At 54.5% G+C, this 11,517-nt stretch overlaps 1 protein-coding gene across 1 annotated transcript in view; it reads left to right on the plus strand.

Moving 5' to 3' along the window:
• The window catches only part of LOC106800779 (endoplasmic reticulum mannosyl-oligosaccharide 1,2-alpha-mannosidase-like), a 32,788-nt gene extending 21,727 nt beyond the window's left edge, over window positions 1–11,061 (plus strand). The window contains exons 12-17 of the mRNA XM_087419598.1: window positions 4,780–4,928; window positions 5,305–5,493; window positions 7,668–7,858; window positions 8,664–8,784; window positions 9,300–9,701; window positions 10,513–11,061. Coding sequence (XP_087275724.1) covers window positions 4,780–4,928; window positions 5,305–5,493; window positions 7,668–7,858; window positions 8,664–8,784; window positions 9,300–9,701; window positions 10,513–10,716 — 1,256 coding nt within the window. The 3' untranslated portion in view covers window positions 10,717–11,061. The remainder of the gene's footprint in view (window positions 1–4,779; window positions 4,929–5,304; window positions 5,494–7,667; window positions 7,859–8,663; window positions 8,785–9,299; window positions 9,702–10,512) is intronic.
• Window positions 11,062–11,517: the final 456 nt, after the last annotated feature.

Here is an 11,517-nt window from a genome sequence, read left to right on the forward strand (position 1 = left end):
TGTAGATGATTTGCTTCTTTGCTCTCCCTCTCAGGCCTCCTCCCAGGAAGACAGCATCCACTTACTAAGGCTTTTAGCCCTAGAGAGACACAAGGTCACCAAGGAGAAACTGCAGTTTGTCCAAACCCCGGTTCAGTATTTAGAATGAGGGCTACACCCTGATCCAGACAGGCTTCTTGGTGTCCTGAGCTTCCCCAAACCGCAAACTAAGTGTCAGCTATGAGGTTGTCGTGGGCTGGCTGGCTACTGCTGAAATTGGATTCCAAATTTTTCTTTTATGGCCAACATAAAATATAGGAAACAATAATCCTGATCTCCCCAACCTTGTGGAGAGAACAGGATGGCACAGCCTTCAAAGCCTTAAGGGAGAGCTTCATAAACCCCCCTGCCTTTGGACACCCACACTGCGAGCTCCCCTTTCTCCTCTTTGTGTATGAGAAGGAAGGAGGTGTCCTCAGGTGCTTACGGGAAAACCCAGGCACCACCATCGACTGGCTGGTACTCTAGCCGGCAACTGGACCCTGTAGTGCAAAGAGACCCTCCCTGCCTTAGAGCCGTTCCTGCCACCGCCCTTTGGGTTAAGGCCAGCAAGGAAATAGTTGTGGGATCCCCTTTAAGCATTTTGTACCCCATGCAGTGGAGGCCCTCCTAAACTCTCACCACACGCAACATCTTTCAGCCAGCCATCTCACCTCTCATGAGATCCTCTTACTAACTGCTCCTCACATAACCCTTTCTCACTGCAGTAACCTTAACCCTGCCACCCTTCTCTCTTCTGCTACCGATGATGGTCCCCACGACTGCCTAACACTGACAGACCCCTCCTGACCCCATGACCACCTACAAGAAACTCCTCCAAGTAACGCTGACATCTCACGGCTTACTGATGGGTCTTATTTAAAGAGTGACAGGGCCGGCCCCGTGGCTTAGCAGTTAAGTGCGCGCGCTCCGCTGCTGGCGGCCTGGGTTCGGATCCCGGGCGCGCACCGACGCACCGCTTCTCCGGCCATGCTGAGGCCGCGTCCCACATACAGTAACTAGAAGGATGTACAGCTATGACATACAACTATCTACTGGGGCTTTGGGGGAAAAATAAATAAATAAAATTATAAAAAAAATAAAGAGTGACAATGGTAAATATTGTGCTGGATAGGCGACATCAATGCCTTTTGATGTGATTGGAGTGGCACCTTTGCCCTCGGCTACTATGACCCAATAAGCCGAATTATATGCACTTACGTGGGCCTGTACCCCCGCCAAAAGGCAAGACTGCCAACATTTGTGCTAACAGCAGGTACACTTTCAGGGTAGCCCATGATTTGGGGATGCTGTGGAAGCAATGTGGTTTCCTCACTTCCAGTGGCGATAAAATTAAAAACAGTCTTGATGTTCGGGAACTACTGGATGCAATACTCTTATCTGCTGCCTCAGCTATTACTAAGACCCGAGGGCATTCTAAAAGTGACCCTCTGGAGGCTAGGGGAGATCACCTTGCTGACACTTCTGCAGAGAATGCTGCTCTTAAAGGAGCAAATAGCAGCAAAACTGTTGTCATGGCCCAAAGGGATGTTTCTCCGAATGAGAGCCTGGAAAAACTGGCTAGAGAAGCCCAACAATTGGCTTTTGAAAAGGAAAAACAGAATTGGAAATTCAACAATTGTTGGTTTGATGAAAAGAGAAGGCTCTGGTTTGGGCCAAATAACAACCCAGTCCCACCAGAAACTGTAAACTTCCCATTACTAACCACTGTACATGCCCTGAAGCATTGGTCCGCAGAAAAACCATGGTAAGCTTTATGCACCAATGCTGCTGGGAAAATATTAATAAAGTTGCAAAAAGTACCTATTCGTTTTCCCCACCTGCCCAAAATACAATTCAGGAAAACCTGTCCACACGGTTCCCAGATACTTTAAATTGCCCAATGGACCATTCGAATGGTAAATGGATTTTATACAGCTCTTCTTGTCTCATGGATATAAATATGTCTCGGTCATGGTCTGTATCTTTTCTCACTGGACTGAAGCTTTCCTTTGTAGACTGGCTACTTCTTCTGTGGCTAAAATTCTGTTAGAAGAGTTTATCCCCACCGAGGGAGCCCCCCTCAAATATCGTAGTGACCCAGAAACTCATTTCACAGGTCAAGTGCTTTGACAGGTCTGTGCTGTTTGGCCAGCTCTGCAGCGTTTTCACTGTGCTGATCATCCTCAATCCCCTGGGCTGGTCAAACGTACTAACAGTGTTAAGACTCAATAAGCAAAGTTTGTAGAAACCCTTCAGACACCCTGGCCAAAAGCACTTCCATTGGTCCTCCTAAATCTCAGGAACTCATAAACTCTCAGCCTTTGAAATGATCGCAGATCACCCAGTACACTTGGCACCTGCTTCTCTCGACCCTCGGTATAGGGAGACAAAGTTCAGTATCGTAAAGCCCTAATTGCTTCTGTTAAAAATAACCACACTTTTGTAGAGCAATCTTTTCATGGTGCACTCGCAGGAGATGAAGGCCTTAAGCATCACACTCTCCAACCTGAAGATTTTGTTTACTGGAAAAGACACCTCCGAAAGGATTCTCTCCAGCCTCACTGGAAGGGCTGCTGACTAACCCTTGTGCTGCCAGACTCCAGGGAGTGGACTCCTGGAACCCCGTGTCACACGTAAAGAAGGCACCAAACCCTGAGTGGACCTGCACTCCCTCCAGTGATCTGAAGAGAAAACTCACCGGGATCTGAAGCAGCCAACATCTGAGGCAGGCAGCTTTCCCAAGAGGACTGGACCAGCCCTGTACACCCTCTTCCCACTGTTGTTTCTCGCTCTATTTTCTCTCTCTCTTTCCTGAAGGACAGTGCTCTTGTCTGCATTTCCCAATCCCTCGCAAAAGGGAGAAACCTCGCTAATTGCTGGATTTGCCATCAGAAATCTTGGTCTGGCCAAGACAGTAACGACCCCTTAGTACACCCTGCAAGTAATTTCACTGGGATTCCAGACACCATTGTTTGTCTAAATTGCTGTTTTACTGAGTCAGAGTGCTAAGTCCACCTAAACTCATTTCTTGCTTTAATTTGACCCAGCCTTGGGTGGAGAAGACAAGATATTTTAAATAATTGTATGAAAATTTTTGTGGGACCATCAATGTAGATGGAGTCACTTATGTAATTCTGAACACGTCCACGTATCTAGGCAACCTCTTGGTACATAACAACATAGTGTCTGAGCCTTGGTTATATAATGCTAACGCCTCTATGCTGATGAATGAGTCTATAGATGATGTCACTTATGCGGGAGCCTTATGTACACCCCTCGTTACATCTTCATCTGTGGAGGTTTCAGTAATGGCCTTTATGCTTGAGCAACTCATTGCCTTGACAGTGGGAGAACACAAGGACAGCGTGCCCTTGCCATATTCACTGTCCTGTTCTCTGAACAACCAAAGACCTTTCACGGATCTCTCCCACTGAGTCTCCATAGTTGCCCTAAATGACAACTCCCAGGAGGTGTATGTGACTCTGGGTTTGCCTCCAAAGAAAGAGCTTTCTTCTTGTGGATCAGAGTGAGTGTTAACAAACAAACGTTATTGCTCTCCCTGACACTAGAAGAATCGGCCGACTCCACAGCGAAAGCAATTTCAGCTCAGCTGAAATTACCTTAACTCATCGTTCAAGGTAGTTTGAGATAATCATAGCCCTTGACTACTTGCCAAGCAACACCTCCTGTTGCACGTGGATAAATGCCTTTGGGGAAGTAGAAACCCAGTTACAGAAGATTAGAGAGCACACACATTGGCTACAACAAATGTCACCTAACAATCCACAGTCCTTTGATTTGTTCAGCTGGTTACCTACAGGTCTGGGCTCCTGGTTTAGAACTGTCCTGCAAACTGGGCTTATGGTTTTGCTCTTAATCTCACTCTGTATACTTGTGAAGTTCGGTAGCTATTGCCTGTTAAACTTCTGTAAAAATGATGTGCCCAATAAGGTGATGCTGGCTCAGCACTTCGAGATGATCTCCAATACCTGAGACCTTGGAGAAACATAGACTTTAGATGGGAAATGCCTGAGAGTTCTCCCTCCTAACCTTCCTTGTTACTCAAATGTGGCCTAAATGGTTTCCAAACACCATGTACTTGACCTCCAACAAAAGAGACAATAACCAGGAAAGGTTCTTCCTGGCACTGAGGGACATGACCACTACCTGCAGAGAACCCGACTGCTGATCAGTGATGCTTTCAGACAAAGATCTTGATCAAAAAGGTCATATGTGGAAATTAATAACAGAAACATCAGCTAAACTGGACAGGGAAGGCCTGCAGGGGGCGCACTCGCCCCATCACACCTTGTCAATCACCCCAAACAGGAAGAACAACTACTTTACTACCGAGGGAAGACTTCTCTCCCCACTTAGCAACAGCCCAGCCAATCAGAAACACCGCAGCTCAGCCAATCAGAAACACCTCAGCTCAGCCAATCAGAAATGCCTAAGGTCAGCCAATGAGAAACACCGCAGCTCAGCCAATGAGAAGCCATTGCCGCCCTGATCTGTTTCTCCCCCTATGGACTTTCCTTTTGAGCAGTGCCACCCTCTCCCCGTTTCTCTATAAATGCAGCTCCCTCCTTGCTCTCCAGGCTGGCCTGTGGCTCACCATGCACATCCTGAATTATAATTCTTTTCGCTACTCCTGAATAAACTTGTATTGAGGCTTTTCAAGTTAACACCCAGGAGAGACAGATCACACAGGAATGCCAGGACTATTTGTTCCTGACCCTCTACTGTTTCATGTCACAGAATTTAAAGAAGCCAGGGAGTGGGTGTCCAAGAAGTTAGTGTTTCAGAGAGACGTGGACGTCAACCTGTTTGAGAGCACAATCCGCATCCTGGGGGGGCTCCTGGGTGCCTACCACCTGTCTGGGGACGACCTCTTCCTGAAGAAAGCCGTGAGTGTCCTGGCGCCGGGCTGGCAGGTGCCCTGCAGGGAGATGAGGCTCGGGTGGTCAAGCAGCATGTCCTTGCTCGAGGGGCCCTGAGGGTGGAGGTTTCCTATTTTCCCTTCTCCAGTTCATTTCCATCTCTGTTTCTGTGGGGGTGTGAGCTGAGGCAGTACTGCTTACTGCCACCACAGCCAGCAGGAAAATCCGCTCAGAGCTGAGTGAGTCCAGCTCACTTCTGCTGCTTTGAGTGTTGGGGCCGCATGAAGCCAGCAAACTCATGTCTCTCCACTCAACTGGATGAAAATGGGTGACGGCTTTGCACCGTGAAACAAAGGCCACTGTGTGACAGGAAACATTGATTCCTCGCTGTGTTGTGTATCAGGAAGATTTTGGAAATCGCCTAATGCCTGCGTTCCAGACGCCCTCCAAGATTCCGTACTCCGATGTGAACATCGGCACTGGAGTGGCCCACCCGCCCCGCTGGACCTCTGACAGCACGGTGGCCGAGGTGACGAGCATTCAGCTGGAGTTCCGAGAGCTCTCTCGTCTCACGGGAGTAAAGAAATTTCAGGTACGGAGGGGCTGGGATTCTGGCTGGAACGGGGTTTCCTGTGGGAGCGCTCACTGCTCAGCGCAGTAAGTGCAGGTTTGTGTGGACATTGACCCTGGGCCAAGACCTGTGTCCTTTTTTAAAATTACTTGTTAGAGAATCCCATTTCCTCATTGGTAACAGGTGCACAGGCACGGAAGGCATTGGCTACAGGGTGAGTCCTCTGCCCCAGCCCTGCCCTGGTGCAGTCTGTGTCCTTAGGGCCCTGACAGAGCTGACAGCTTCTCATGCAGTGCCCTGTGTGGCCCTGAGTCCACCTGGCAGTATGTCTTGGGGCCTCCTCTGTGCCAGCGCACTGTAGGCCTCCTCTGTTAGGGCTGCGTGGTGTTGGATGTGGTGAGACGCTGGCATTTTCGTAGCCAGTTCTGTGCTGGTGACACTGCCGTCGTCCCGGCCGTCGGCCTCCCCTGGCGCTGTGGTGGCACCTGGAACGGGCAGTGGGGCTCAGGTGGGCGTCTGTCCTCGGTGGACCGCTGGGAGCGGCGTTGCTGTCTCGCGGGCACCCTGTGTGTGACGTGATGGGCGTATGGTATGTGGAGTGAAGGCAGGATCCACGTTTAGTTTTTCTAACTTGCTGCCCCGTTGCTGAAATGTTTCTGTGTGTTGATCCGTGGTGCCCCTTGGCAGTGTCGCTGTTCTCCTGGGTGAACTTCCAGTACGTGGAGGGTACTTCCAGACTGGGTATTCCATTCCATTGGTTTTTTCTTCTTTTTTTTTTTAAATTGAGGGCGAATTCACATATCAAGAAATTCTTCGTTTCCACATGTACTTTGCCGTGTACTCGCACGTCTGCCACCATCACTAGTCTAATTCCAGAACTATTTCATCACCCCAAAAAGAAAACAGGACCCATCCTCCCGTTCTCCGATGCCTTTACCCCTGGACCCACAAATGGCCTGTCTCTCTAGATTTCTCTATCCTGAACATTTGACATAAATGTAATCCTACGACATGGGCCGTGTGTGTCTGGCTTCTGTCACTGAGCGTGATGGTTTCAAGGCACATCCAGGTGTCAGAATCTCCTGTTTACGGCCACACAGTGTCCCGTTGTGTGGATGGGCCACACGTGTTATCCACTCATCAGCTGTAACGTTTCGGTGGTTTGTGACTCGGGGATGTTAAGAATAGAGCCCTGTAAACAGGTTCCAACAGGGCACAAGGTTCCACTTGTCCAGGGTCTCGCCAGCACTTGCTCTTTCCGTCTTTTCCATTGTAACCAGCCTAGTGGGTGTGTAATGGTGTCTCATTTAGGATTTGATTTGATAGTGGTGAATGATGGGCAGCACCTTCCCATGTGCCGATTGGCCTGTTTATCTTCTGTGTAGACATGTGTGCTCACGTCTCTTCATTGGTTGGAGAAGCCGTCTTTCTGTTGTTGAGTTGTAATGCCAAAACTCGGCATTTCTGCCATTTGCTCCTAAGACATCCGCCAGGCACCCACATGTTGCCGGGTCTCTACAGTTGCTGGAGACAAAGAGGAATAAAGCGGCCCCGCCTCGGAGGAAGCTGTAGATGGGTGTCGGTGGACGTGTCGGGTAGAGACCAGGAAATCAGTCAGGTGCAGGGTTCTGAGCGCTGAGATAAAACGTACACACAGCCTTGGGAGAACAGACACGTGGTGCTGCCCGGGCCATACAGGTGAGCTTGGAGGAGCTGAGGTTGGTTGGGTGTTGAAGGACGAATAGGAGTTCACCCGGTGGACGAGGAGTCCAGGCAGCTGATGTCTCTAGCAGCAACCCTGGGCTCGGAACCAGACGTGCCTGCCTTCCCTCCAGGAAGTGGAAGCAGGTGGCATCCCGGGCAGGAGGTCCTGAGGACCATGGCGGTGGTCTCAGATCCAGCCTTCTTTTAATGGGGGCTGGACTGTCGAGGGGGCGCGTTCAGCCCTGTCGTCAGGCCCGAGGCGGCCACATCTGAGTGAAGGGACCTGATTGCTGTGTGGTGTGGACCATTCTTCAGAAACCCCTGCCAGGTGCAGGTGGCTGACGGATGCCGTGGGCCAGGACCAGCCTTCTCTCCCCTCTGCTGGGAACCCTTCAGTCACGAGGGTGGCGGGACTCACGCAGCCCGTCTCTGCAGCTGGCCTGCAGCTCTGCGCCCCCCGCTCACCCGCACTCTGCCCTTGTCTGCCCCAGGATGCTGCAGAGGAGGTGGTGAGGCACATCCACTCCCTGTCTGGGAAGAAGGATGGGCTGGTGCCCATGTTCATCAACACGCACAGCGGCCTCTTCACCCACATGGGAGTGTTCACCTTGGGCGCCAGGGCCGACAGCTACTATGAGTACCTGCTGAAGCAGTGGATCCAGGGCGGGAAGAAGGAGACACAGTGAGGCCTGTTTCTGCTGCCTTGGGCGGGCTCCCTGGGGCTCCCCGAGGCTCTGCTTGTCCCAAGCTCCTGGGCAGAATCAGCGGCCCTGCCGGGCCCGGTCTTGGCCCCTCCGTGGGGAATGTGCAGGCTTTTTGCAGCAGACGGGGCCCAGACGGTCACGGCAGTCTGTGGCTTGTCAGCACCACACAGGGCTGGGGGTCCGGGTCTGGCCGCGGGGCCCCAGCTCACCCGCCGAGTTGTCTTCCTCAAGGCTGGGTAGGGGCAGCTCTGCTTCTCCGCTCCCCAGGAACACCTGGGCCTCCTTCCTCTTATTACTCTGTCACTAAAAACGTACGCTCTCCAGGTAGAGAACTGTACCTCAGTTCTGTACGATCAGAAAATACAAGTATCCCTCGTAAGGGAACTGGAATCGCCCAAAGTCTCAAGCCCAGGGATGACTGTGACCAGAAGCCCCGGGGCAGCTCCAGGCTGACCCCCATGGGCATGGATAAGGGCTTCACCATCTGGGCGGTTGTTCAGACAACCGAGGTGGACGTGTTGGGTCCTGGGGCTCCGCAGAGGCTGGTCTTGGCTGGTTAAGAGGAACAGGCCCTGTTGAGGGAGCAGGAGGCCCTGCCCTCTGCCCCAAGGGGCTGCCTTGCCCCAGGCCACCACGCCCAGGCTCAGTGGTGCGGCCCCAGACAGGGCCAGGCCTCGGGGCCTAGTGTGTGCGTGGCAGCTGCCAGTTATGCGTCTGTCCCCGGATAACTGGGGGCGGTGCACCGGCCTGGCCGGAGCAGACAGGGCCTGCTGGTCTGCACAGGTTACGGGAAGACTACCTTGAAGCCGTCGAGGGAATCAAGAGGCACCTGCTGCGCAAATCCGAACCCGGGAAGCTCACCTTTGTGGGTGAGCTCGCCCATGGCCGCTTCAGCCCCAAGATGGTGAGCACGTGCCTGGTCCAGGTGGAGCCTGGGGGGACTTTGCACCGCACCCGTTTGTCCTTGTTCCTTCATGGCTCCATGAGTCTGGACTTGGGCGAGAACAATGACATTCTGGCGATGGAGGTGAGCTGTCACAGGTAGACGCTGTCCCCGTGATGGCAGGGGGAGCTGAGGTCTGTGTCGTGCCACAGGCACCTCCCCCAGGGCCCCACCCCGCCCTCCTGCAGCCCGTGTTCCTTTGGTGTTTATGGGGCGGAGGGTCGGGGACGGCCTGTGTCAGCATTTGCTCCTCCGGAGGCGGGTGTCCTCCTGCCAGCATCTCCCCTGCCCACACTGATTCCAGTGCTTGGCCTGTAGTTCAGTCGCTGGTCATGCTCCTGCGCTGTGGACGTTAAGGACACCACTCAGGCCTGGTGGCTCCTGGGGATGTGGGAGGCCTGAGATAGCGCTGGACTCGGTGTTGAGGCTCGTGTGGCCTCAGGCTCAGCGGTGGTGAGGAGACCCTCTGATTTCAGGACCACCTGGTGTGCTTCCTGCCAGGGACGCTGGCCCTGGGCGCCCACCACGGCCTGCCCGCCGACCACATGGAGCTGGCCCGGGCCCTCATGGACACCTGCTACCAGATGAACCGTCAGATGGAGACAGGGCTGAGCCCCGAAATCGTACACTTCAACCTGTACCCCCAGAAGGCCCAAAAGGATGTGCAGGTCAAGGTGAGCTGGGGCCGGGGTCAGGGCCTGGGTGGGGGCACCACGGGGGCTCACCTGAGTCTGTCTTCTCCCCAGCTGGCCGACAGGCACAACCTGCTACGGCCCGAGACGGTGGAGAGCCTGTTCTACCTGTACCGCTTCACGGGGGACCGCAAGTACCAGGACTGGGGCTGGGAGCTCCTGCAGAGCTTCAACACGTACACGCGGGTGAGCCACGCTCGCTGCCCGTCAGCGTCCCCAGCTCCTCGCTGGTCACCGGCCGGGCGAGGGCGCTGGGATCGGGGAGGGCGGGGCCTCCTGTGGCCCCGAGGAGGCCCCACCCCAGCCCCCCGGGCCCCACCTCAGCCTCTCCCTCAGAGTTGAGGGCACGTGTGACCCAGGGTCTTGGTGTCTGGGGTATCCCTCAGTCCTGTCTTGAGGGACCAGTGTGTGTGGAAAGGGTCCCTACAGTGGCCTGATGTGCACAGAGTGTGTCCCTCCTTGACCCTCTGTGTGGCATGGGCAGCACTTTCCACCCAGGGGCGACCTCGGGACTACTGCTCCCCAGGATGGGTGCCGTGACCACAATGCCGCCCCCGCCATCTCAGGCCTGGCCATCCGTCTTACAGTCAGCGCCATGGCTCAGAGGATGTCATGCCCTGCCCAGGGCCCACCACCTGCCCTGGCAGAGCCAAGATAGACCTTTGCCCTGTGGTGTGTGAGGCGGTGGGTTCTGGACCCGTGGGGTGACCTCAGGGCCTTTGCGAGGCCTCTGCCGAGTTCTGGATGTGGCACTTTCCATCTGGTCACTTGAGCTGTCATCTCCAGGGGTCTCTGGAGGAACTGTGGCTGAGCTCCAGGGCCGCCAGTCCCCTTGTTGACCTTGGTGTCCTCCACCCCAGACCCTCTCCTGGGGCTGTACGTGGTGCAGTGAGGCAGGGGTTATGCCTCTGGCTGGTCCCCTCCCAAGGGCTGAGCCTGGGAGTGGGAAGCCAGCTGTGCCTGCAGCTGTGACGTTGTGGCCTCGGCTCTTGTGCAGGTCCCCTCGGGCGGCTATTCTTCCATCAGCAACGTCCAGGATCCCCGCAGTCCGCAGCCCAGGGACAAGATGGAGAGCTTCTTCCTGGGGGAGACACTCAAGTACCTGTACCTGCTCTTCTCTGACGACCCGGACCTGCTCAGCCTGGACGCCTACGTGTTCAACACCGAGGCTCACCCACTGCCCATCTGGGCCCCTGCCTAGGCGGGATGACTCCTGAGTGGGCACCGCCCGGGGGTCTGACACGTCCTGTCGTCGAGGGCGCCTGTCAGCAGGACCTGGCCCTGGGAGATCCACCTCCTTTGACCTTGGCCGTGTGGTGTCCACCCAGCTGGCTGGACGTGCTCCAAGCCAGGCTGATGATGGAGGCCGGTGTGTGACTGGCCCGGGACGTCTGGGGGCCTCATGAGGTGCTCGGGGTGGCCACTGGGCAGCAGGTGGTCCTCCGCTGGCTCTGGGCTCCTTGTCTGTGGCTCTTATCAGGACACTGTTAGGAACAAGTCAGAAGAAATCAGTGCTGAGATTCAGGTGATCCTGTCCTGGGAGAGCCTCCTCCCTTCTTCCTGAGAAAACTGGAATCATGACTTACATTCCTGGAACCTGGACGTCCTCCTGTCAGCTGACACAGCGGCTTATTGGGGGTCCCGGAGCCTCTGGTTGTCTCCTGGGGCTGCTGTGGGTCCCCGGAGCCCACTTTCTATTCCAAGACAAGCTGGGAGGACGGCCGGGATGCAGCTCGGCCTTGGGGTGTCAGAGCCTGTGAATGTGCCCTGACCTGAGGGTCTCGGGCGTCTGTGATCTCATGGGTGTTCTGGCTCCTGGCCAGCTTGGTGTTTACACGTTGGACTCAGGGATCCTCCCCCAGCCCTGCAGGGGCTGGGAGGGGCTGGCAGGCAAGGTCATCCTGCTCACTGGCCTCCCTGATAGAGTGCACTTTTCGGTGACAATAAAAGTACATATACTGTAATTGTGACATTTCCCATGTTGGTAAATAGATCTCTTTTA

Source organism: Ceratotherium simum, chromosome 29, assembly GCF_057802395.1.
Source record: "Ceratotherium simum simum isolate JZ-2026a chromosome 29, ASM5780239v1, whole genome shotgun sequence".
NCBI lineage: Eukaryota > Metazoa > Chordata > Mammalia > Perissodactyla > Rhinocerotidae > Ceratotherium > Ceratotherium simum.